The sequence below is a fragment of the Drosophila subobscura genome, chromosome O (genome assembly GCF_008121235.1).
Source record: "Drosophila subobscura isolate 14011-0131.10 chromosome O, UCBerk_Dsub_1.0, whole genome shotgun sequence".
NCBI classification, from domain to species: Eukaryota; Metazoa; Arthropoda; class Insecta; order Diptera; family Drosophilidae; genus Drosophila; species Drosophila subobscura.
Window position 1 is genome coordinate 14,187,667 of NC_048533.1, and position 24,690 is coordinate 14,212,356.

At 45.1% G+C, this 24,690-nt stretch overlaps 1 protein-coding gene across 3 annotated transcripts; it reads right to left on the bottom strand.

Moving 5' to 3' along the window:
- Window positions 1–18,139: 18,139 nt before the first annotated feature.
- On the bottom strand, window positions 18,140–23,197 carry LOC117896459 (calcyphosin-like protein). Of its 3 annotated transcripts, none has more exons than XM_034804791.1 (5): window positions 23,174–23,197; window positions 20,502–20,650; window positions 18,941–19,060; window positions 18,820–18,877; window positions 18,140–18,750 (listed from the first exon to the last, which is right to left on the bottom strand). In XM_034804791.1, exons 2-5 carry the CDS (start codon window positions 20,648–20,650, stop codon window positions 18,436–18,438), a joined length of 642 nt encoding a protein of 213 aa, XP_034660682.1. In that variant the 5' UTR covers window positions 23,174–23,197; the 3' UTR covers window positions 18,140–18,435. The 3 variants fall into 3 exon arrangements, with proteins under 3 accessions (XP_034660682.1, XP_034660681.1, XP_034660680.1); XM_034804790.1 differs by having other exon boundaries at window positions 23,167–23,190; XM_034804789.1 differs by lacking the exon at window positions 23,174–23,197 and adding an exon at window positions 20,704–20,851.
- Window positions 23,198–24,690: the final 1,493 nt, after the last annotated feature.

A 24,690-nucleotide genomic window follows, 5' to 3' on the forward strand; every position in this document is an offset into this window, starting at 1 on the left:
TCTCCGGCTTGTTGCATATTTAAGCGCTTTTAAAACATTTGTTACTGGGGGGCTTTCGGTTCCCACTTTTATTGTTTTGGTTATCAATGCTCAGCGCTTTTAAAAAATTCAATTGCGGTCGGAAGTCGTCGCACTGCCATAAACTGCGACCCCAACCCCGCACACACACACACACACACACACACAGAGTACGCCAACAATTTACATTTAAATGGCGATAAAAAAAAGAAGCGAAGAAGTGAGACAAAATGTAAAACTCTAGACCAGAGCCGTGCCGTGCCGTGCCGGACCGCCTCGCTTTAATGACGCGACAGTTCGAGGAGAGTCCCGGGCCCTGGGCGTACCCGAGCCCGAACCTCTTACAAATTTTGCGCAAAATGCAAATTTAAATTCTTTCCAATTGTTATTGTTGTTGTTCTATTTGCACTTTTGGTGCAAAACACTCGACGCCGCCTCTCTCGACCACAAAACACAAAACAAACGACAAGCAGGGAACATACGTTAGCTCTCGATTCCTTCGGGGGATACCAGAACCCCTCTCCCCGTGCACTCCCCGCTCCCCCGTTGTCGCATTGTCGTTGCCATTTTGTTGCCATGTCTTTGCTCTGTTGCTTTCTTGCTCTGTGTTTGCCCTTTGCATCTATTTGTGTGTGTGTGTGTGTGTGTGTGTGTATTGGTGAAAGATTTTTAAATATTTCATGATCTTTCGTTGTGTCATGTCCGTCCCCCGCCCCCAACACTGACCAGCGAGCGCCGCCAAGTGCATGGAAAATTTCCATTTGCAAGCAAATAATTTTTTATGTGAAACAAAAACAATAATTGCAGCATGTAAATACAGGAATGATTCCCCAAAGAGATGTTTGCGAAACACTTACTCTTTTTTCATGGTAAAGGATGGCAAAGGAGGGGCACACTGGAGGGACAATGGAGGGGTACTGGAGGGGTTACTGCAGAGTGCCAAGAATTTCGATGGAGGCGAAATGTTTTCTTAGAAAATATTTAAAATTGTGGGGCCGTTGGTTGTGGATGGAACTTGAAGGAATTGATGTGGTTATTCATGGAAAAAGGATGGGAAATAAAATCAATTACAAAATAATTAAAATAAAATAATTACAGACAACAGATTATACATTTTTGGATTAGTTTAACGGAAAAATAAAGCTCGAAAATCATAAATTGGAGAATATTATGTACTTGAGGCTGCTGCCTTCTTTTTTTTTAGCTTTCTCTCGTATAATAAATTGCCTTCAAATCTTCATTGAAAACTCCCTTAGGAGCCAGAATAAATCCTTTGCTGCGCATAAAATATTTTCCCTCTCCTTTTATGAGCGCAAAGTGCTGATCCTCTGCCACACACTCGCACTTGTACCTACGACACAGAACCGCATTTTGTGCGAATTCTACTCCAGCCACAATTTAGAATAGATATTTTCCTATTTACATCATATTTAAGTATTATTTATTCTGACACGCATTCTCCAGGCCCCTCTCCGCAGCTGCTTTCTCCTCATTTTTTCTTTTTTTTTTTGCCTTTTGGCGGAAATTTTGCCAATTTCCGAAGTGACAGAATCAGAGAATTTACAGCCGCCGTCAATCTTTATCGATGCCATTGCACTTGGCTGGCCAAACAGCAACAAAAAAAAGAAGAAAAAGAGCGAGCGGGGAGGCCAGGGCGTGGCACGTGGCACATATTTCCCCACGGCCGCTGCCAGAGCAGCAGATAAGCAAGTGCAAATCAGTTGCCAAAGGAGAGCGGGAGGGAGGGCAAAAAAATATATAGGAGAATTCTTCCCATTTTGGATTTTCTGCGGCATTTTCGGTGCTGCAGTCGATTAACAAGTTTTGGCTGGGGTTGGGGCTGCGAGGGCTGCGGGGGGGAATGTCCTTTTGAGTCAGTGCCAAGCTGGAATTTTTTTTTGGCAAATCTGTTATCTACAGATGCCTTCCTTCTATGGGGAAGCTCAGAGTTCCAGTCGAATGAAAACGAACTGCAGCCCGTTCATAATTGACCAATTTATGGTGCGGAGGGGTGGAGCGAGAGATGAGACAATGATTTATGCATTGAACCTTAAAGAGAGCGTCGAGTGCGCTTCAACTTGGAATTATTGTCTTAATTATGCAGCAACGGCAGTCAGTCAGTCAGTCAGTCAGTCAGTCAGTCAGTGAGTGAGTAACTTGAAGCCAGCTGATGGTGGTACAATGCACATTTTATGCTCCAATTGGCTCTGTCCTCTGGGGAGGGGTTGAGGCTGGGCTTAGAGCTGGGGTTGGGGTTGGGTCTGAGGCTGTTGCTGTTGCTGCCTTTGCACGCATTTTAATGAAATCAAAAATTTACGACACTGTTGCCGAGTCAAGCAGAAAAATTCTCCGAGTGCTGTCTCTCCCTCTTGCCCCCCACCCCCTCGTGGCCTCTCGTAAAGTTTCTGCAAACAAAAATCTGTTTGGCGCTTAGAATCGTGCAGCAGTGGAGCATGGCAATGAGCCCTCTCATACATGCAAATGGCGCATTGAAACAATAAAAACGGCACTACCGAGGGGAGTGGAGTGTGGGCTGCTCTTGGGGTTGGGTTGCTGCTGCTGCTCTTGGGGTTGGGTTGCTGCTGCTGCTGCTGCTCTGCTGCTCTGCTGCAGCTTTGGCCAAATGCTTCCAGTTATTTATGCAACGAAGCGAAGCAACTAAAATGCAAAATGCGCGAAGATTTCGTTGCTGAAGTGACGAGCCATGCAAATTGATGGCAGAGTCTGCCCCCAACACCAACCCCAACCCCACAGCCAGTGCAAATATTCCTTTGCCCCACTGTGTTGCACATGCTGCTGCTGCTCGTATCTGCTGGCAAACTTTTGCAGCGTTGCAAGTTGCAACTTGGGCGACAAGTTTGGGCGAAAAGTTGCTCGAATGCCAACAAATAAATACGAAATAAATTAGCTAAATGCTAAGGGCAGGGCCTCAGCTCAAGTAACTCCTCACTGACCACAATTACGGCGCTCTGAGTAGAGCTGCCATCTACAAATGTTTCAGCACCACAATGGCCACAATGCATTATGTTAATTTTCTCGGAGAGATTTCTGTCCGCAAAACCTCTCAAAATTCAAGCCAAAGAGCCAAAGTACTGGCTGTCAGTGGCAGATAATGGGCTGGGCCGGACCCGGCGCTAACTAAGAACTCAAAATGTAGACACTCGGACGGGGCACAGGCGCAGGCTCGACTTTCCCCAACTTCCAGCACTCTGGCGGCATCTTCGCTGTCGCTTTTGTTGACAAGGCTTTTGCGGCGTTGTCACAGCCGATGTCTCGTGTTGTATGTTGCACATGTGGCACACACACACACACACAGAGTCTGTGAATGGGGTGTGAAAGTGTGAAGCCCTGACGGCTTCTGTCATTTGCCATTTTCGGGTTTGGTCTCCCTTTTTTTGCATACCTTTTCCTGGGGCTGCCTGCCTCCTTCGCGCCGTTTTTTGAGCCAAAACTTAGTGTCAGTCGTGAACGTGCAACTTGTCGCTTAATTATGAGACGCTCCAAGGGGCAAAAAGTACCCATAGTTGGCACTTTGACTTGAGTTGACACGCCAGAAGGAGGCTGGGGAGGAGGAGGGATCGCTGGCAAAAAGTAAATTCCAATTAGTTGAAATGTTTGTGAAAAGTTTTTTGACTGAAGATATGCGTCATGTCGTGCTGCGCTTCGATTGTGTCCCGACTGACTGTGTAAAATATATTTTTAATTAACACTCGCGAGGGGCAAAGAAATGTGTTAAAAATTGCTGTCTAAAAGGGCTAAAAATTGGAGTTAAAAAGCTGTAAAAAAGAACCGAAAATAGGCTCGAAATTGGAACTAAAGTGGCAACCTGAAAGTAATGTTAAAACACGTTTTAAACAAAGGTTTTAACTAGCTAAAATTCTATAATTTAAAGTGTAGGCGTGGCCTCTACGTTGTTTAAATAATTTTCCACGCAATTTCCATGATAATTGCACGCAAAAATCGTAGATTTTGACTGCGAAACTAATCAAAAAACTTGCTGCTTTGCTGCTTGTAATAACTTTCCATTTGGCAGACAGCAGATCTAGTTCCACTTCCCCCCTGCTCTGTCGTCTTCCTGCTGGTCCCCTGGTATTTTTTGAAGTTTTGCTGCAAAAACTTTTGGCTTGACAAACCCAACAAGTGCCGATGACAATGGAACGGACTGCACCGGACCCGGACTGTGGACGCTGAAGTGAAATGGGATAAAATATTAATAGTCAAGCGGAACTTTTGCAATTGACTATCATCAAGGAAGTGGGCGACAGTTGGAGTGGGCAGGGCAGGGCCGGGCAGGGCCGTCAGGCATCAGGCATCTATAATTTCTTGCGCTCAAACAAACTTGGCCCTGGCTCCTCCCCTGCGCTTTCCTTCCGGCATTCTCCCCTCCCCGCATGCGTTTTACAATTTGTTAATTACTGCAAAATGAACTTCTTCACTGATGATGATGCTGCTGCGATGCAGGAATGGGCACTGCGATTTCGAGTGCAGCTGGGAACTGGCACTGGGATTGGGACTGGGACTGGAACTGAGACTGCGTCTGGGGCGTGGTCTCGGCTTGAGCAAACAGCAGCTGGCGTTTCCGGAATGGAGCGGAACGTAACGGACACGAGCCCCCCTGCCCTGCCTTTCGCTTCTCTCGCGTCTGACGACAATGTTTTCAGCACTGGCAAAGCGACTCCTGCAGCCCAGCACATCACTTTGCTTGTCGTCATTGTTGCCTGTCCTGACGTTCCATCAGCAGCGGACATTCCAGCAGCCCCAAGTCCCTTCCCAGCCTCATCCTCGTGCATCCTGCAGGGCAGGCTCCTTTCTAGCTGCTCCTCGCCGCTCACTAATGCGGTTTGTTTTCGCAATTTTTGTTTTGTGCTTCGTTATTTCTTGTTTTGTTTTAAGTTTTGTCTTCTCTCCCCGCTCTCTCTCTCTTCGCTTTTCTCGCTCTCTTTACATCCTTGGTCCTTCGTTCTGCTGCCGTTCCGTGTCCTTTTTGCTTTTTGCAGCAGGACAAACAACGTCACTACGCGGCCAGGATGCCAAACAAGCTTGAGTCGACGGTTTGCGTCGCCTGCCGCAATTTTTCATTCGCGCGCCGAGGACAAGGACAGGGACGCCATTCATTACCAGTGCATGGAGCATGAGGCATGTCCTGCTCCCTGTGCCTGGTTCCTGTCCGGGCGGTGTCCATGTCCGCGGCTGTGCTTGCAATCGCCGCCTCTACATCATCCAGGCGCAGGCTTTGCCTTCGTCCCTCCAGCCTCTGCTTCGTCCTTAGTTTCGTCCTATCTGTGGCAGCGCTGGCTCGTCTTTCCTTCCTTCCTTCCGTTTCATTGCCAGCCGAGCATCCTTCCGCATGATGACACTGTTTTTGGCGGCCACCATAACCGCTGCTGCCAGTCCGAGGCCCAATCCCAGCTCCCTGCCGCGGTCCTGGCCTCATTTAACTTGTAATTACGCTTGAGCAAAAATCAAAGTGGCTCAAGTTGCCATCCCCAGTCCCAGTCCAGGCCCCCTCTTTCCGCTTCTCCGCTGTCCCATGCCACGCGGAGTTGCGCGACAATCTCCCAAACCCTGTCACCGCAACCATCCTGGACTACCCGCCCGCTCCAGCCCGCCCTGCCGCCTTCCCCCAGCTTAGCACGTGCCTGTTTTGCTTCATTTTTGGCCCTTTTTTCGAGCCAAGGTATGGCTGGTGTCCTAGAGCGTATTGGGCTTGAGGTGGATGGCATTGATTGGGAGGTTTTAATGCTTAATAGAAGCCCCAAAGCAGAGTGCTAGAAAGTGCGCATATATTTTGGTTTATTGCTTAATTAATAATTGTAAGAATTATATGTATTTTAGCTATTTAAATGGAGAAATTCTGTGGCAATATATAAATTATGTTCTTTCCTTTCTTCTTTATAGATTTTCATACAAAAGGTAGCTCTCAGGAACCATCAGAGTACCAGAAAAGGTAGGTGAAGATCTCTCTTGAATGTTAAATATAAGCACAATTTTTTAATACATTGAGGGATATATTTAAAAATATTTTGAGACCATTTTAAACACATTAAATCTACTTTTTTTTCCTAACGATAGACTTTATCTTGAATTTGTGCATTATTATTGCCTCCAATCCATAGATACAATATTTTTATACATTCCGTGAAATATTTAACAACATTTTAAATCCACTAAAATTTACTTTACTTTTGTTAGTATCTTTATTCCCACCAAGACCTCCCAGACATACGCACAAGTTTGTGATATTTCGTTATATATTTATAATGATTTTAAAACCATTAAATGTACTCTTTCATCTGCTATTATTACCCCTAGTCACTCCTCCGTCGACTACCAATTTGCAAAATGTTTCTCTGCTGCCTTCACAGTTGTTTTTGGTTTTTTTTGTTGCTTGTTTTCTTACCCGGCCGCCAATTTGAGCAGCATAAAATATTTAAAGTCTCGCTTGCCCCCTGATTATTACCGTGTTTTGTGCTACCCTTTTTTGGGGTAGCTCTCCACCCTCCCCCACTGTTTCTCTCTCCCCCCTGTCTTGTATTCCCGATAGGCAGTGGCGTTCCCCGAGCGTCTCGTCGCATGTTCCCACGCCTATGACAGCTTTTCATTTAGCTGCTGGCCCAACTTTGGCTTCTGTTACAGTTTTTTTTTTGTTTTTTTTGCCAAAATTATTATGACCCAAGCCAGAAAACCTTTTTTCCTCTCGGCTGAGGCGCTTTTTGTTTTTACTGATTTCCTGTGCGACTTCTACGCACTTCCGCTGGGGGCTGCTCGACTCGACTTGGATCGGATCGGATGGGGACATGTCCGCTGGGGAGCAAAGTGTAACCCAAAATGATGTGCTGATTTGCTGCTCGGGCTTTTAGTACATAATTTATGGCAGAGGCTGCGCATAAACAGCTTAAATTATGTGACTGAGACAGGTAGGAGGAGGCAGCTGCAAAGGAATAGACAGCGAGGGACTTAAATAATAAAAGCCAACCTGGCAGGAAGTCGAAATTAAGGAACAATTGAGGAGAGACTTTATAGTGGAATTTAAGTGCGATTATTGTGGGTGGAAATTTCTTTTAAATTTGGTTTGTTTTTTGTGTGCTAAGAGGGGATATTTTTAGTATTTTATTGAACAGATATTGGAGGGTTTTTAGTGTGTTTAAATGTTTTATTTTAAAGCAGAGTTTGCTAAAACATTTTTAAATTAAGTTTAGGGTTTCCTTAATCAGAGTCTCATTTATATTTTAGAAAGAAATAATTTTAATAATAATAGTGTGAAATTTTGTTTAATTTCATCAAAATTATTATTACATTTTTAAGATTTCATTTTTATTTAAAAAAATATTTTTTAAGGTGATATATTTTTTTTTTTATGCTGTTACAATTTTTAAACGTTAGTTAAGTTCTACTCAGGAATTTATAGAGACATAAGACATTTTTGGAACCATTTAGAAATATGATAAAGGGAAAGTTTCGGTATTTTTTATCCAAAATATATTTCAAATTTAAAAATTCCATAAAATATATTTTACCAATGAACTTTCCACACTCCTCAGAATGTTTAGCATTATTCCTTCCATTCCATTCCTTCCAAAAGACCAAAAGCAGCTTTGATTGCTTATTTTTTTGTACTTTTCCCACATTCACTCCCCAAATTGTTGTATTAGATAAAGGCAACATATCGACTTGCCCCCGAAAAAGCAAATTAGTTTCTTTCAGTTGGGCCAAAAAGTGTGCTTTGCAAAAAAGTAATTAGTCCGAGACCGAGACCTGAACGTTGGGCCTGAACGCAACAAAGACCATCCTGGCCATAACCCTTTTGTGCGGCGAGAAATCCAAAGAGATGGCCCATACAAAGGGCTACAGTTGCTGCTGATGCAGATGCCCTTAAACGTATTGACAGATTCTTTGTGCACAAGACCACACATATGCACAACACACACACACACACATACACACGGACATATGAGAGGAAGTAAACTCTTTCAGTCCGGGGCCGGGCCCGCCCTGTTATCTGCCGGTAAACATGGCTTAAGCTGCAAATAATCACAAATGCTCATATTTGCACACAAGCGTGAGCACCCCTTCCACCGAGCCACCCATCGAGCATCCAACTCATTTAGGAAAAGCCCCGGCAACGGGACCAACGGACAGACAGACAGACAGAGAGTCGACCACTTCAACCGCAATATCAACACATTTGGGTTTTAGCCATAATGAAGTTGCTAACTTCTGAAGTGCGCCCAGCAATGGCAAAACGGCAGCGGCAATAGCGGCTAAGACCAAAACATAATCAAAACCGAATTATGTGCTTTAAATGGGAGTCCTCGTTGTCTTTGTATTCCTCTGCTCTACTCTCCTCTTCCCGCACTCCTTTTGGAGAGCATTCAAAGTATCATTTTCCCTACTTAGGGGAATGTGTGCCGACAGTCGCCAGTAGTCCTGACTGTCGGGAAGTCTGTCTATAAGGCTGTCTGTTAGTCTCTCTCCCCACTCTCACATGCATATAGTAATTAGAAAAGAAAAAGAGTTGGCTTGGAAAAGAAAAGCAATTAGTGTCTCTCTCAATTCTCTCTATGCGCATAGTTTCACAATCTTCTGCAACACAAGCAAAGCAAACATGAGATTGTGTGTGTGTGTGTATGTGTGTGCCTCGATATGGATGGGGTCTCATCTATGAATCTGTGGCTGGTTGAGGGTCTGGCCTTACTCTGGTTACTCTTGGTGACTGACCCCTCGCAAGTACGAGTATCCCTAGAAGTGATTAAGCGCATTTGCGCTCCACACACACACACACATACACACAATGGCAAAGTTGGGAATGGAATGCACTGAGAGAAATTCAGGCAACAATCGCTGGTAATCTCCACCTTAAGTCTGTGCCAACTTCTGCTCTTTATTGCTGAAGTTTCTTCCTTTTTGTTGCTGAATTTTCTTCCCTTTTATTTGCTGAATTTTCTCCCTTTTTATTGCTGTTCTTTCCTCTCAGTGCATGCGGCAGCGGAAGTTCATCTTCAGTTTATAGCTGGCGCCAAACGAGGGACAACAGCGGCGACTGCCAGGACGACAGGGACAACAGGGACTGTGCTGAGAGTCGATCAAAGGGTGGACTCTGGCTGGCTGGCTGGCTGGCTCCGACTCTGGTTAAGTGTGCAGGGGCCCGGGAAGCCATTAATGGCCTTTCGATATATATGTCCGAGTATATGTATTGTGATGAAAACGAAAACAATTAACACCGAATGATAAAATGAATCATGGTCAGAGGGCTGGTCTGGGGGTCAGTAAAATGGAGAAGATGATGGGAGCTGTGGCGGGGCAGGGTAAACTCTTTGGGCTGGGTAAAACTACACACAAAAGTTGAGAAGTGTTGAAGGCACAGGCAAAGTTTTTTCATCAACGAAAACATTTTCCCGAGCGACGGCGAGTAGTTTTGCTGGTCAAGCGTTGTCGGGGCCCGGTAAGTTTGATGGACGCGCGCGGGAAGGACAGCGGACAGTGGATAACGGACAGTGGACAGAGGACAGTGGATAACGGACAGCGGACAGTGGGCATTGGGCATTGGATAGTGGACAAAGGACTGCGGACAGCGGACAACGGACAGTGGCCGGCGGACAGCGGACAACGGAAGTGAGCGAAGAAACTTTTGCCGAGCCATCTGATGATGGGGCAAGTCAGTTGCCAGGGTCTGTGGACATAGGTAAACAGCAACAAAGTAAATATCAAGTTAGCGCCTGCGGCGGCTCCACTACTTGGGTTCGCTCGAGTGGTGCGGTGCGCTGAGGTTTGGGTTGGGTGGCGCTTCAGACCATCTAAAAGCGGAAACGGAAGTTTGCCAGCGAGCAAACGGATTGTGCGTGTGCTGCGTATTTCCAATTCGAATTCGTATTTGCTTTCTGCAGCACAGAAAGCTACCTTGCCCAGGCACAGCTCTCAGTGCCAGTCGCAGTTCTAGTTCCAGTTTCAGTTCCAGTCCCCAGTCCCTGCCATCACATTTGTCTGGGCCCAAACAAATAATAGCTAAGATTCCCTTTCGCGTCGAAGTTGCCATATCGAAGTGCACGACGTCTGATATATCAGACGGAGGTTCCCAGTTCCCAGTAGGGTGTTGGGCCTGGCCTTTGTTTCTGCCTTTCAGTTATTTGCATGCCCTTTTGTCACTCTAATGTCACATTGCATGTCTACCCCTCCTGTCGCTGTGTGTGTGCGCTCGGCTCAGTTGTCGCTCAGCGGATATTTCCTCCCTTTTTGGAGACTTTTTCTAATTGAAAAAAAAAGGAAACTGCGCACAAAACTTTGTTTGACATTTATTGCCGTAGGCCAAACATTTTTAGTTTTTAGTTTTGTGCCACTGTGTGTCTGAGTCGCCGAGTCTTCGCTTGCAGCGTTTCAACGAAAATTAAAGAAGTTTTTCCTGCGTTTTGCAATTTGTCCTCGCCGTCAGCCCTGTGCCTCCCCCTCTCCAACACTGTCATTTGATGCCTGTCTCTCTCCCCTCTCCAACACTGTCAGTTGATGGTTGTCTCTCCCCTCTCCAACACTGTCATTTGATGCACATGGGGGAGGGAGTGGGTGAGCAGAATGAGCATCAAAAAAAGGAAACACGAAATATATTTTTGCATTTTTGCCAAGTGAAGCGGAATGCCAAAAACCATCATAGGCATCGTCATCGCACATTGCACAGCGCACAAAAGTATGCAGCAAAATATTTGACATGTTAGAGAGGACAACAACAGACAACAGAACAGGGACAGAGGCTCATGCATATTCAATTGCTGATTGCCATTGCCTCTGCCTGTCTGCCTCTCTGCGTCTCTGCCAAGGATGCTGTAGGACTTGCGCCTGGCTTCAAATCCATTTGCATAAACTTGCACCCGGGAAATGCCTGCCTCCTTTTGATTTTGCAACTATTTAAATTGCCCCAGTCGATGTTCAAGGATACACTTTTGAGCACACACTTACATGGGCAGATGCGATGCCATGCCATGAATTTTATAGTTTTTCACACAACAATTAGATGGGCGAAGGTCTGGGAAGATGCAAAGAGTTAGAAGCAATCGGGGATATTTACTGGTATGATAATTGTGTGGCAAATTTGGTTTTATTCGGAAATACATTTGTGTAATATTTTTCATTGGATTTCAATATTTTTAACATTTCTTTTGGCACAAGAGTGGCGAAATATTAAAATTTAATTTTTTTCCACTTACATTTTGATACTAAAATGAATATATTTAATTTTAATATATTTAATAATTAATTTAAATACAATTTAGCTTTAATATTAATTTTTTATATTTTATTTATTTATTTTTTGTATTTTTATTAATGTCAAATATTTACTCCACGAGTAGAACTCAGCTTAACACCATAGTTAATTGTGTAAACAAATTTTGTGAATCGTGAATAATTTTACTAAGCAGTTATTTATTTTTTAAATAAATTCCTTCTTTGTAAAATATTTTTTTTATATTTTTAAATATATTCTAGCCATAATCCAGACATTATTTTTTCCATATAAAAGTGCAGCTTAAATTTTCTTCAAAAGCTCCACTGGCCAGGCCACTTGGCGTTGCGTGGCTCATTTTTAATTTCATTTTTTTTTTTACATTCCCCTCCAGATGGGGCGCGCCGCAATATCTTGCCCCATCCTCGTGCTCTGATATGAAACGTTGAAGCGCTGCATGGCGCTCCCTCAGACCCCCACCGTTTCCTGTCAGCGCCCCGTGCCCGCCCGCGCCTCTAAGTATGCAACAATAACAATATTTAAAGGTATCTGCCAATTTATTTTAATGGCCGCAATTAAAGTTAATTACTCGCGTAGACAAAACGTGCAAAAGCCAAGCCAAGGCAGGGCAGGGACCCAGGACACACAAGGAGCAGGCGACACGGCAGAGTGGCCTGTGGGGTGTGGTCGCTGGTCCTAGGTGCTGATGATGGCACTTGCCAGGCAGCCTCCTTCGTTCCTCTGTTACTGGGGATGCCCTCGGACTGCTACTGGAAGCGCCCAATTAGGCATAATACGCTCGACTTGGCACTGGGTGTCGTTGCTCGATGGCTAAAAACTTTGCGGCCTGCCCGCCCCAACAGTCGCTGCTCGTGTTTAATTTTCCTAATGATATTATTGCAATTGACCCCATTAGAATTTCGACTCAAAAATGAATATTTAGTTGCGGAATTGTCGTAGCAGACTTCAAAATTAAAGCGCTGCCTTAATTGCCTGAAATGTGATATGCGGCGATCAATTAATTTGAAAGGCTAAGCCGCAAAGTCGTTGAAGTGTCCCAGCTAGGGCTTCCGACTCCTTCGCTGGCTCTGACTCCTGCTCCAGTTCCGCCTCCTTCTATGGCTAAGCCCGGCGCACATCAGGGCCCCCGTGTTTAATTGCCAGCGCACTCAAGACACACACAATTTGACGACAGCGCCAAAAAGAGAACAAACCAAAACATGCTTTTGCCTTTGCCAATTTTAGATCCTCTGCTGCTGCTGCTGCTGCTGCTGCTCCTTCTGCGCATTTACTTTGACTGGCTATCGCCAGAGCCACATTTCCGAGCGCATTTTTCAAAAAATAAGCAAAAGCAAAAGCGAAAACCGACAAGCAAAAGCAGCAAACAAAAAATGTGTTTACTTGGACGACGAAAATGTTGCTAAATGGAAATTGTTTTCCATCCACGGGCATCAGCTACATAATTTCATGCTGCCGACGACGCTGACAAAACACTTGAGAACAATAGTTGCCAGGGGGCTACGGCGCAAGTGGGTACGAGGAGAGGCTACTGCAACCACAACAATAATGACTTTATGAAAAAATGATTATCCTGCCGTGCTGACTGCAGTGCCAGGAGCCGCAGCACCAGCACAAGTCTGAGCCGGGTTCGGCGTCTGGCCAACTCTATTAAAGAGAAATAAATGAATTCAGTTAGAGATGGCCAATGGCAGATATGTGCGACGGAGAGTTAGCTGCACATTCAAGTATTTTTCGTGAATTTAGCGAACGAATTCTAATCCTTATGGTGAATCTTTGCCAACTCCGATCAACATAAGTCGAAGTTCGAATTTTGTACACAGATTTCCAGCTTCATTCTTAATTATAATTTAGCTCCAATGAACATCGTTTTGCTCCACTATTTATCACAATTTCTTTGTATCTTTTGTTGCCCATCCCTAGCGCTCTTTTGATTCGTTTTATTTTGTGGCAAATAAGCAGAAAATCGTTTGCCAAAAATGTTGTCAACCACGGAAATGGAAATGACCAGCCAAGGCTCATGGCTGGGTCCGAGTCCCCCCAAAAGTGGAACCGAGACCATGGCTGACCCCCGCCCCAGCCACGTCTTTGATAGTTTTGCTGTTTACGCAAGATGACAAAGGAGAAGAAGGCGCTGCAAGCAGGCAGGGGAGGGTGGAGGGGTTCTATATAGCTCACCGTTAGATATATGGTAATGGCATTCGGGGTTTTGGCCATGGAAGAGCGTTTTCCCCCTGCCACACTTTGGGCCAGCCACTTTTCCAGCGATATCTTTGGGTTGTCATCAAAAAGGCGAACGACTGCCAGACAGCTGAGAGGGAGGAGCAGGAGCTGGGAGGACTTGCAGAATTTTTGGGCTACAGCCAAATTACTCGAAACCGTTTGAAGCTGAGACAAAGCGGGTGGCAGAGAGAGAGGAGACCAAAAACTGATTTCGAATTGAAAATGAATGAAAACTCCCGCTCCCGCTCCTCTCGCCCTGTGTGGGGTCTTAACTTTTGCACTGCTAGCAAAATTCTAATGAACTTCAATGGGTTTTCCATTGCCATTCCATTGCTATGGCTGTGAATCGAATTTACATTTTTGGGCCATACAATGCGCTGCTTGAGGACCGACTCCACGCTGTATCGTTGGCTGACCGCAAGAAATCTACGGCCCAAATGCCGTTTCTTAATTAAGAGCACTGAGCGGAGCCAGGATCTCTGCTTATTACAAGTTTTTAATGCACTTTTCCAGAGCAGAAGAAAGGACTTTGCTGCTTAAACCAATTCAGCAAAGTGGGCAATTTTAATCTGTGCTTTTGCGACAAATGCCATGGAAATTTATGAGCGAAAGAGAGCCACAAAGAGAGTGTTAGAGAGAGCGGGAGAGAGCGAGTGTTGCATTTGACCCACTCAAGAGGGTGGCAAATAAAATAAACTGAAACTGAAATGGCAAAAGGCTTTTGCGGGGCAACAGAAAATCAGGCGGCAACTCCACAAAATGTGCAAAAGTATAATTTCCAAATAGGATATGGCCTGCAGCAGGGGGGGGGGGGGTGGAGTGTGGGGCCAGGCGTAAACGAAGCGATGACTTACATAAACATGGGGTTGGGGTTGGGGCTGGGGTTTGGTCCAGGGGCAAACAAAAATGACACAACACATAAAAATGCTCAAACACACAGAGAGTGAGGAAAGTGGACCAAGGGGGGAGCTGGGCTGGGGGGCAGCTGATTCCAACTGGCAACTTAAACGAGCATCCGAAAGGATTTTGTGTACAATTTCCGTTTTATGACTCTCCAGAGTGGCAATAAATCTCACACAAAACTATTTCCGTTGCATTCGAGCTGCTGCTGCTGCCTCTCCGCTGCTTAGTCCACTCACATGCAACGTTTCAGCTGAGGAGAGCGCCAGGAGGAGTGGCACGAGGAGCATCCAAAGAGCAGAGACGACCCATAGAGTGGTAGCGCCATTGCTGCACATTATCTTGTGCGCAAATCCGAAAAATCCAAATCCATTCACTATAAACGGCGGTCGTCTGGCTGCGGCCTTTCATTTTGGCGGGGTCTCGGGTCATTGTCGGCCAGAGCAGTGCAGCAGCAGGGACACGGACTGGGGCTACACCCAATGACTGCTGGCAGTTGGCTCTGCCATTGCCCTGGCCCTGGCCCTCTGCCTGCTTATGATTCGACTGCGTCGCGTGTTTTGTGCTGGGCCCCGTGGCACGTACTCCCTGGGATCTTGTTGCAGTCTCAGTCTACAACTGCTGCTCTTTTGGATGTTCAAACGATTTCCGTTGGTTTGTCTTTGAGCTGAGTGCGCTTTTAGTGCGGCATCCGTTCGGGCCAAAGGTCCATACCAAAAAAATTATGAAATTCCAGCAGCAAATAAAAGAAATAACAGTAGTAATAATAAGAGAAGAAGTGACAGCGACGCAGAGTGATTTGCAAGTCAATTTGTCAAACATTCAGGCGGTGGGGTGCCTCCTTTTGTGCCCATCATTAGCGGCAAAGTCACGATTTGACTTTATTGAAAGCACTTGAGTTTAATGTGCGTGGCATTTATGCCTGATGCTCCACCCTCTACACTGCTAGCATAATTTTTGCATAATCCTTTTGCTGCAGCGCCGCTGCCTTCTTTGCTTTTTACATTTTTCATTTGCTGCCACAGACACACGTTACGTATACGTAACGTGTAATTTCATTGCATTTGCATGTTTTATAAGACATCGCTCTCTCGCTCTCACTCGCTCGCTCTCTCTCTCTGCCTGTCCGACTAACATAATCTATGCTGTTGCTCCTCTCTCTCTCTCGGGCTCCGTTTTTAGTTGGGATTTTCTCCATTTTTGCCAGCTTCTCGTGCAAAGTTTTATTGACAGTAAACGTGGGCGATACGAAAAACTAAAAGTTTTTGCCTCGCTCTTGGGGATTTCTCTTACACACACACAAACACACACACACACACACACACACTCCTCCTGCTTTTACGTTCGATATCTAACGTGTAAGGAGCAAACATTTCTGTGATTCATAAAACAAAAGCGAAAACGTTTCATAAAATCGAAAACATTTTTTCTGCTGCTGCTGCTGCTGCTGTTGTTGTTGCAAGTGTTTAAAACTGAAACTTTTTACACGTGTCCAGCATGCGAGCTGCCAGAAATCGCTGCCCCAAAACCCCAAACAATAAAATACTTTGAGCTGCATTTTTGGGTTATTTGCTTATTGTGGGCCAAAAATAACTTTTAGCCTGCTTATGGCAGAGAAAACTTTAGCCCACACACGTGTGAGAAATAACTTGGATTAGATTTCTGGCCATAAGTGTAGCTGCAGTTTAGGGAAGTTTGTGGCTTATGCTGCGAGGCAAGAGTGAAACTAATCTGCAATGAAGTTGTCACACCAGCCAGGAGCGGGAGGCAGGAGGCAGAGCTGGCAAAAAAGATGAACCCAACATTCAGTGACATGTCGCAGTCACTTGTAATTGAAAACCACTAACGAGGTTCAATCCGCAGCTGCCAAAACATCTCAAACAGCTAATTAACGCCGCAGCATGGATAGGTTGTCAGAGCGGAAGACATTGCAGTTGACAAAAGAGACCGAAACTATGCTGGAAAAAGATATAGATAGATAGTCAGGCGGCGGTGGCGGTGCTGCTGGCAGCCGAAGTTCATTAGGCGCAGCTGTCTGTGAGTCTGTGTGTGTCTTTTTGGGCAACGTTTACGTTTCAGTGGCGCTGCGGGAAACGCTGCGTATGCGTAATTTATGCCGCACAGGAGAGGGATACGGTTACGGATACGGATACGGCTAGGCTGCTTGCCACATGGCAGGCACACACGAAGGGGCAGGTGTGTGCTCAACTGCTAAACGAAATGCTAATGCGGTAAACTAAATGCAAAAACCATTTTAATTAGCACGAAAATCATTGTAACTCGTTAAGTTGCGCAGCTGCCATGGCCACAGAACAGAAAGACAGAAGAGGGAGAAGGAGAGGTAGAGAGAGACAGAAAGACCTACGTGAGCCTCGACATACAAGAGCCAAGTCCAGCGACAGAAGTGTAAGAGGAGCCGCAGCTGAAGCCGGAACTTACCTTTTGCTCTCTTTGCATTTATTCTCCTTTTTTTTTGGCATAATGTTTGCAGTGTCCAGGGTAGGGCAGTGCTGTACCGACGCTGATGAAGCGATAATATTGTGATCACGTTCGGCAACCTGCTGAAATGTAAATAGCGGCGAGAGCGCACAACTTCAGCGACGGGCTCTGTGGTGTCTGTCTCTTGTGTAATGCGAGCGAGCGCCACTCTAATGAAACGTTCATTAATCAGACAGCGAGAACAGGAGCGGATCGAAATCCAGAACTACTTTCGTGGGATTTATCCAGCTTGTTTTGCAGCGAAGAGCGGACATGTAGATGCCTTCGAAAACTGACAATGCCAAGTGGCAGGTGCCAACACTTGGGCCCTGCACTGCGAGACATTTACTCAGCGCTCATTCGAAAGTAGAATCCGTGTGATTTGTGTCATTTCTTGCAGTGCAGAGTGCGAGTGTCCCTGGTAGTTAGTTAATTAATATTCCCGTTGCCGCACGTTTCATGTTTGCATTAATTTGGCAGGTAACTTGTCAACATTGTTGTTGCCGCTAACGCTGCTTGGGCCTCGCCCCCCCTTGGCCACCAGGCCAGAGCTTTTGTCTAACAAGCTGCACACACAGACAGACAGACAGAGAGAGAGAGAGAGAGAAGGAGCGTTAGAGATAGACGCAGGCAGAGGCAGGAGCGTAAGAGATAGTCAGAGGAGTCTGGGAAGAGGCCGGAGCACCGCGCTTGTGGCTTTTCATGTACGAGTATGTTGCCTGCCTTGTAATTAGCTCAGATCGAAGTGATTTAATTACTTGAGCAAACTTTTAACATTGTCTACATGGCATACAAAAACTTGGCTGCATAATCAGGCCTCAGTCCCAGTCCCAATCCCTGTCCGGGAGTCAAGTCAAGACTGTTATCGATATTAGTTGTGGGGTTGTGCGGGTTATTATGTGTGATGGCTGCTTGTGTTTGCGCCCATCATCAGTTTGCTGGATAAGAATCTCCAAAGCTGATGCGAAATGAATGTAATTAAAGTTTTGCCAATTGCCAGGCTGCTAATTAAGCGATTTGCCCACAAGATGCGACTCTAGAGCAGAGGCAAACATCGGCTAATCAGGCTTATTTGTGCCGCCACCCTCAGCCCATGTTTGTGTATCGCTGTGTGTGACATGACTTTTATTGAAAGCGACAAAAAACACAGCAGAGAACGATTGCGCATGATGCCAGCAGCCCCATGCCCATGCCCATGCCCAACCCTTTCCAAATTCAAAACCAAAAGCCAAACCCCCCCCAACCCGTGCCCCTGCTCAGTGAGTGTTATGCCGTGCTTTGTGGCTGCACATGTACAAGTAATCTAATTAGTTTTATGCTAATTAGCACGCGGCTTTAATTTAATAAATTATTATAGCGCATTATTTGGACCAAAAACTACGCGAGGAACAATGTAGGGAGTACGGTTATGGGGGGGGGGGTGCGTCTGACATGGAAATGTTTACGACTAAAGCACGGACTGACAGATCATTCCTGTGTGTGTGTGTGTGTGTGTGTGTGTGTAGAGATTAACTTTAAGAGCACATTAAAATTTCAAACATTGGACTGGATTTTTGGTTGCATTTTTCGCAAATGGCTGGCAAAGTTTCCTATAGATTGTAGGCGCGTCGCATGACCAAATCGAAGTACGCATCGTTGTCAATCGAGGCGCTGATGGTGGAGTAATAGTTGATGAATTCCTCCTTGGTCACCACACCATCGGGATTCGGGGCGCCAGCCTCAAAGTTCTTCAGGAATTCGCGCAGAATCTCCGCTTTGGTCATCTCGCCGCTCAAGTACTTGGGATGATCCTTCACCGAGTAGAGATTCATGAGATCCGTTTCGGTTATTTGGCCATCCTCGTTGACATCCATTTTGTCGAAAGCTTTTTCGATAATGTTCAAGCGACTCTCGTTCATGGGTGGCTAAAGGGGCGGATGCAGGGGGGTGGTTTAACTAGATTTATTTTGGAGTTTTTTGTTGTGCAAACTTACGCGCAATTTGTCCAAAAATTCAGTCATATTAATGTTGCCACTGCCATCGGCATCAAAGCTGTGCGGCACAGAATTCTATTTTTATTTTTGTTAACATTTTTGAGGAAGTTTCTTCGCTTACCGCGCAAACATTTCGGCAATTTCCGAGTCGCTGACATCCAGTCCCACATCTGAGATTCCCTTTTGGAACTCCTCGGGGCTGAGCGTCTTGCTGCCATCATCATCCATCACACGAAAGGTTCTGCGCAAATAGTTGGGGAGAAAAATAGATCCACGTTATGCTCGAAAAATGAAAATACATTTCTATTATTGCAAAATGGACAAAGGCAGGGGGAGAGGAGAGAGATAAGAATGTGCCATTGATGCCGGCGAGGAGCAAGCAGTCGCCCATTCAGCTATGATGCCCATTCAATGTATTGAATTTTCCGGCTGGCAAACAAACAAATTGCATAAATACAAATGAAAATGCGCGCAGCACACACACACAACAAACACACACACCCCACACACACACAGAGACTGGCGGTACATATGTTGCATATGGGAGAGGATTTTTGAACAAAATGTCTATATATTCAGAACGGGGCAAAAATTGTTAGCAGACAAGAGCCGCCCGTCCGCGCGGTCGCTCCGTGTCCATGTGAGCTACAAATTGAAATAAAAACTAACAGTGGGCCCCGCTCTGCTCTCTACCTTTGCTCTGTGGATTGATGAGGTTCGAGGGTGGTGGTGGGTGGTGGGGCAACTAGAGAGAAATCCAATTATGTTTGTTTGCATTCAGTCAGCGATTTTTGCCACCAGCCGCAGCCTCCTCCTGCTCCACGTCTCCGCCGCCCGCCGCCCGCCTCCGCCTCTGTTTTTGCTTCTGTTTCTGTCAGCAGCCCACAGTTCTCTGTGTGTGTTTTTTTTTGCCTGCTGCACACACTTGAAAGAGCTTTCGAGAATGTTAGTTCAACATGCACTCGAACCCAGCTCGTACTCGTATTTACATGCGCCCCTCGGAAACTTGCGAGCGAGCGAGTAACATCATCATCAGAGGCAGTTGCAGCAGCAGCTGCAGGATCTGCAGGCGCAGCAGCATCGCCACCAACACCACGGCAAAGTTTCAGTTTCATTTGCCAGATTTGTGCAGGCCAAACCAGCTTCACCTTGCGCCTCTCTCTCTCTATCACCCCACTTGTCCGGCACTCAACAATTTCATCATTTTAATATACTCGGCTCGAAGCTGGGTCCAGCCTCAGCCTCAGCCTCAGACTCCAGCCCATGGCAAACGAAAAAGAATATAACAGAATGTAGAATGTAGAATATATCTCTGCCCCAACACACACATGTGTGTGAGTGTGTGTGCGTGTGTTTGTGTGTGTGCAGGGATAAAAATAAATTGGCTAAAGCTCAGCCATACCCTGGATGAGCGGCGAGAGGTGGAAATGATGGAGCTGCCAGCAGCTTAATTGATGTGTCGGCCATGGGGAAGAGAGTTTAAAGCGAAAACATGCAGCTCATGGCAGAGTTTTTAAAGAGTTTTCTGAGGCAATTGAGGCAATTCTGAGGCACCAAAAATTGCACAAAATTAGCCAAACAAACAAACGAAAAAAACATAGGAAATCAGCCAAAAAATAAACGAAACCACAACTCAGGCCTAACCGAATTTTTGCGCTTTCAAAGTTCCACCATTGACTCACCTGGACAAACCCAAGATGCCAGTGGCGCCACGGCTGAAGCACTGCAGTCGCAATTTGTAAATTGGATCCTTGTCGAGGCCATTGGCCAGCTCACGTTTGGCCATGTTCTGCAGTGTGGCCTCCTTCGTATAACCATTCTCGCGTTGCATCTGCAGTCAAGAAATTTAAAGAAATTAATGATTTTCGTACATAATTTGCATACCTTTGATATGCTCTCCATTGTGGTTAGATTTAAATAAGGGAAATTGTAATTGAAAGTCTCTAAAAATTATGCTTGGCGCTGCCTGCTTTTGCCGTTGAATTTTATTTGAATTTTTAAGTTAAATATTTTTTTTGCGGCCTTCTCTGACTGACTGACTGTACGAATTGAAGTGAAATATTTGTGTAAGTGAAAAAATCAACAGCAACTTGATCTGTGAATTTTGTTTTATTTTCGGGTTTAGCTTAATTAATTTTTGCTTCACTTTCTGCGTGTGTCTGAGTCGGCGGAGTCTTATCCTGCGCCTGTCAAATCTGCCCCTGGGCTATGCGTGAATTTTGTTTGATATTTCTCCGCTAATTTTTGTACAATAATTGTCTGCTTAGCAAGCACAACGAGCATTTCCACTCAGCCCATAGCCGCGAGCCATTACAGCGCCTAGGAATTGATTCACAAAGTGGGTTTGGGGGCGTGTGCTTTTAATTATGCCAAGACTGAGTCGCTGAGGTAAAGCCTCGGCAAAGCCGCTGTGTAATTTGCCCCATCTATTTGCATTTTAAATGAATCATAGCCAAATATGTCGCTGTTGCGCCACAAAGTCACGCTTCAGCGCAGCAGAAGGCTTGGCCCGCGTGCCCCACTTTAAGCGTATTAAAAAAGTAAATTGCCAACTATTTTAGGCAAGGAATTTGCCAGCTAAAAATGTGAATTATAGCTGTCACACCTATGGAAATACCTGCGATAATTATGGCTAGGGCAAGGGCCACAGGGTGTTGCTGAACTCTGACCAGCTGGCACTTGGCTTAATGAACTGTGACAACTTGTGGGGGGCCAACTACTTAGTTGGATTAGCGCTCAATGTGCACTCAACTCAACATTTTACGCATGACATCATATTAATAATAGTTCTGTGTCTTCTGTTTATGCATAAATAGATCGAAGCAGCGCATAAAAATATAATAAACAAGACAAAAGCCAGTTGCAGGACGAGCCTTGTGTCTGATTTGTTTGATTTATTGACTCTTAAAGCGCTGCCAGCCCTGAGTTGTCATAAAAGTGAGTTGCGAGTTGTGTAATTGTGAAGGCGGAGCAGCAATATTTGTCTATCAAATCGATAACATTGATTGGGAAAGCACAGCGCCAGGATATAGAGGGAGCAAAACCAGCTTAGAGCAGCGTTTCAGGGCCATGGAAATTACATCGATTGTTGGGATTTGAATAAGTGCATGAACAACCCCAAAAGCTTACACTTAAACTGGAATATTTAAGGGTATATTTAAGGTATATTTAAGTGTATATTTAAGGCTATATTTAAGGGTATTTGTGTACTCGTAGTGCCGCTGCGATGACCCCCTTAGATAGTCCCTAATGGCTGCTCTGAGTAATGAACATTTGCTCTAATTAGGCAACCCCCCAGCTGGGGACTAGTTGGGTGACTTTAGTGTCCTTTTGTGGGACATACACCTCAATCATTGGACACGCCATCTAGTCACGCTTTCAGTCACATTTGGTAGTCACTTTTGATGTCACTTTTGGGTGACTAAGAGAAAAGCTTTTTGGGTGTCTGCCTGCGCTGGCAACAAATGTTGCGGGCAACAACTGCAGCGGCAGCAGCGGCAGCAGCAGCAGCAGCAGCAGCGGCAGCAGCAGCGGCAGCAGGAAACTGCAGCATCCTTGCCGTGTGTCAAGGTCGTCGCTGTATCGATTTGGCCGGAGGGAAAATCTACTTATAATATAGCCAGGGGATAAAGAGAGAGCTGCAGAAGAGGGACAAAAAAAGCAGCGCTGAACGGCATGACGAAGTGCGATAGAACATGAAAAATAAATTATGGCTTTATTGGGAGCACGGCGTGAGGAGTAAGGATTGGGGGGTGTAAACAAAAGGACAATTTAACACGTCAGCAGGACGACGCTGAGTGCGAGTGTCGCAGGGATAATGGCAGGGATGCAGGGAGCAGGCAACGGGGGCGACAGCGAAACAAAAGCAAGACAGCAAATAAAGCAAATAGGTCACGTTCAAAGACAACATCGATTAACCATAAATTGCGAGTTAAGCAAAAGGCAGGACACCAAGGACAATGAAGCAGAGAGACAGCGACAGAGACAGAGCCAGAGGCTGGGCACAAGCTCGGGTTTAAGCATGATTTGTGCGTGTCTTTATGACATGGAACACACTCGCAACTGGGCCAGATCCAGATACACTGATGACGACTCCTCTTATTTCGCTAACAAGCAAAAGTATCGGCTACCTACTGTCAGTGACACCGCCAGCTGTCGCTGCCAAACAAACGGGGGAACAGCCAACGCAGCAAAAAGGCGAGAAAAAAAAGGAAAGGCAGGAGACAGCAGCAGAAGCTGGGACTGGAACTGGGACCACTGACAGCCAGCGTGTGTGTGTGTGTGTGTGTGTTGGGAAGAAAACTTTCACAATAATTAACAGACATGTCGATTATTTCTTTGGCTTACTTTTTACCTTTTCCTGGCAGCTGCTGACGTGTGTGGTACGCTGTCGTTCTCGGTATCTCTCGCCTTTCTATTGTACTTTATGTTTGAAAATGTTTCAACTGTTTTTTTTTTTGGTTTGTCACTAATACAAAATGGAACTTTGCACGCACCTCGCACGTGTCGCGTGTGCCGAGTATTGCCAACGAATGGGGCTCCGCTCACTCAAGTCAGGCAGCCGCTCAGCCGCTGCAGCCCCACACCCACACCCACAATCCACAGCCATAGCCATAAGCGGCGTCCTACGGAAACTACTGGCAGACACCCAGCAGCGGGTTGGGGTTGTGGTTGGGTGGCGATTGTAAAGAAAAGCTTGGCAACTGGCAACCAATCGCCCCACCGAGAATGCATAGATACATTTTTATGAGAGCTTTTGCGGCGCGTCGCTCATTTGTTTAGACTCATTTCTTGTCCCCTCTCCCTTTCTGTTGTCAATTTTATTATTATAACCCTCTGTCGCAGAAGTATATCTCTTTTTTTATGACACGACACGGCATTATCATTACCGCCCTGTTTTTTTTTTCTTCTTTTTTTGTGGCGGTGTCGCGGAGTGCATAAAATTTATGCCCGCATATCAGGGCTCCCCCCGTTGAAGCCAAAATTGATGTGCGCTTTATGATTTGTATTTTCGTTTCTTTGGCATACACTTGCAAAGGGCATTTACCTTTTTTAAAGCGAGTTGTGAAATGATAAATGTACTAGAAACATATTTTATTAGAAATGTATGCATTTAGGGGTGGTTTTTTTATGTATTTGCAATTTAAAAATTACTTTGACATTTTTTTAGACAAGTTTAATAATATTAGAGTTAAATCTACAATGAACAAAATTTGTTTTTTGCTTTTATTCATGTGAGCTACGTAATAAATCGTTGTCTCTATTTAGTTATTTTTTTTTAGCAAAGAAAAAATAAATTATTCCTAAAAAATCTACGAAAATATAGAAAATCTACCAAAATAAATCTTTATCGGCATTTAAATATATTTTTTTAATAAATCTTAAAGTTTATTTCAAAATTTGTTTAGCTAAGTAAATATAAAAAATTCCCTAAAAAAATCGTTCACACATTTCCAATAGAGTATTCCACACTTCGTTGCCTATTTTCTCCACTTACCGCACATTGACACGGCTGATTTGATTGTTGACATTGTTTGTGGGAACTTTATGATGATACGACTAACAAGACTTATTACGATTGGAACCATGGAACGAATCATGAGGCAGGAGTAGTTTTATCTGTGGGAAAGGGAATAATAGAACAAAAATTGAACACATTTCGAGCCATGGAATATTTGCTTTTATTTATGTTTACTTCTTTCTGGGATAGCAATTTATTTAATTCTGTTTTCGCTTCTGTTTTTAAAGATTTTTCAGGACTTGCTTTTATTTTGAAGAAATCTCTTCTTATATTTTCTTGGAAATTTTTTGTAATTTTCCACGCACATTTCTCACTGGGAGCTAATGATGCAATTTCTGCACTCATGTGGT

What these genes read in the sequence shown, in the direction of transcription:
- LOC117896459 (XM_034804789.1), bottom strand. An exon ending in ATTGCCGAAATGTTTGCGCG is followed by an intron (nt 18,878 to 18,940) that starts GTAAGCGAAGAA and finishes TGTGCCGCACAG; the next exon opens with CTTTGATGCCGATGGCAGTG. An exon ending in AATTTTTGGACAAATTGCGC is followed by an intron (nt 18,751 to 18,819) that starts GTAAGTTTGCAC and finishes CCGCCCCTTTAG; the next exon opens with CCACCCATGAACGAGAGTCG.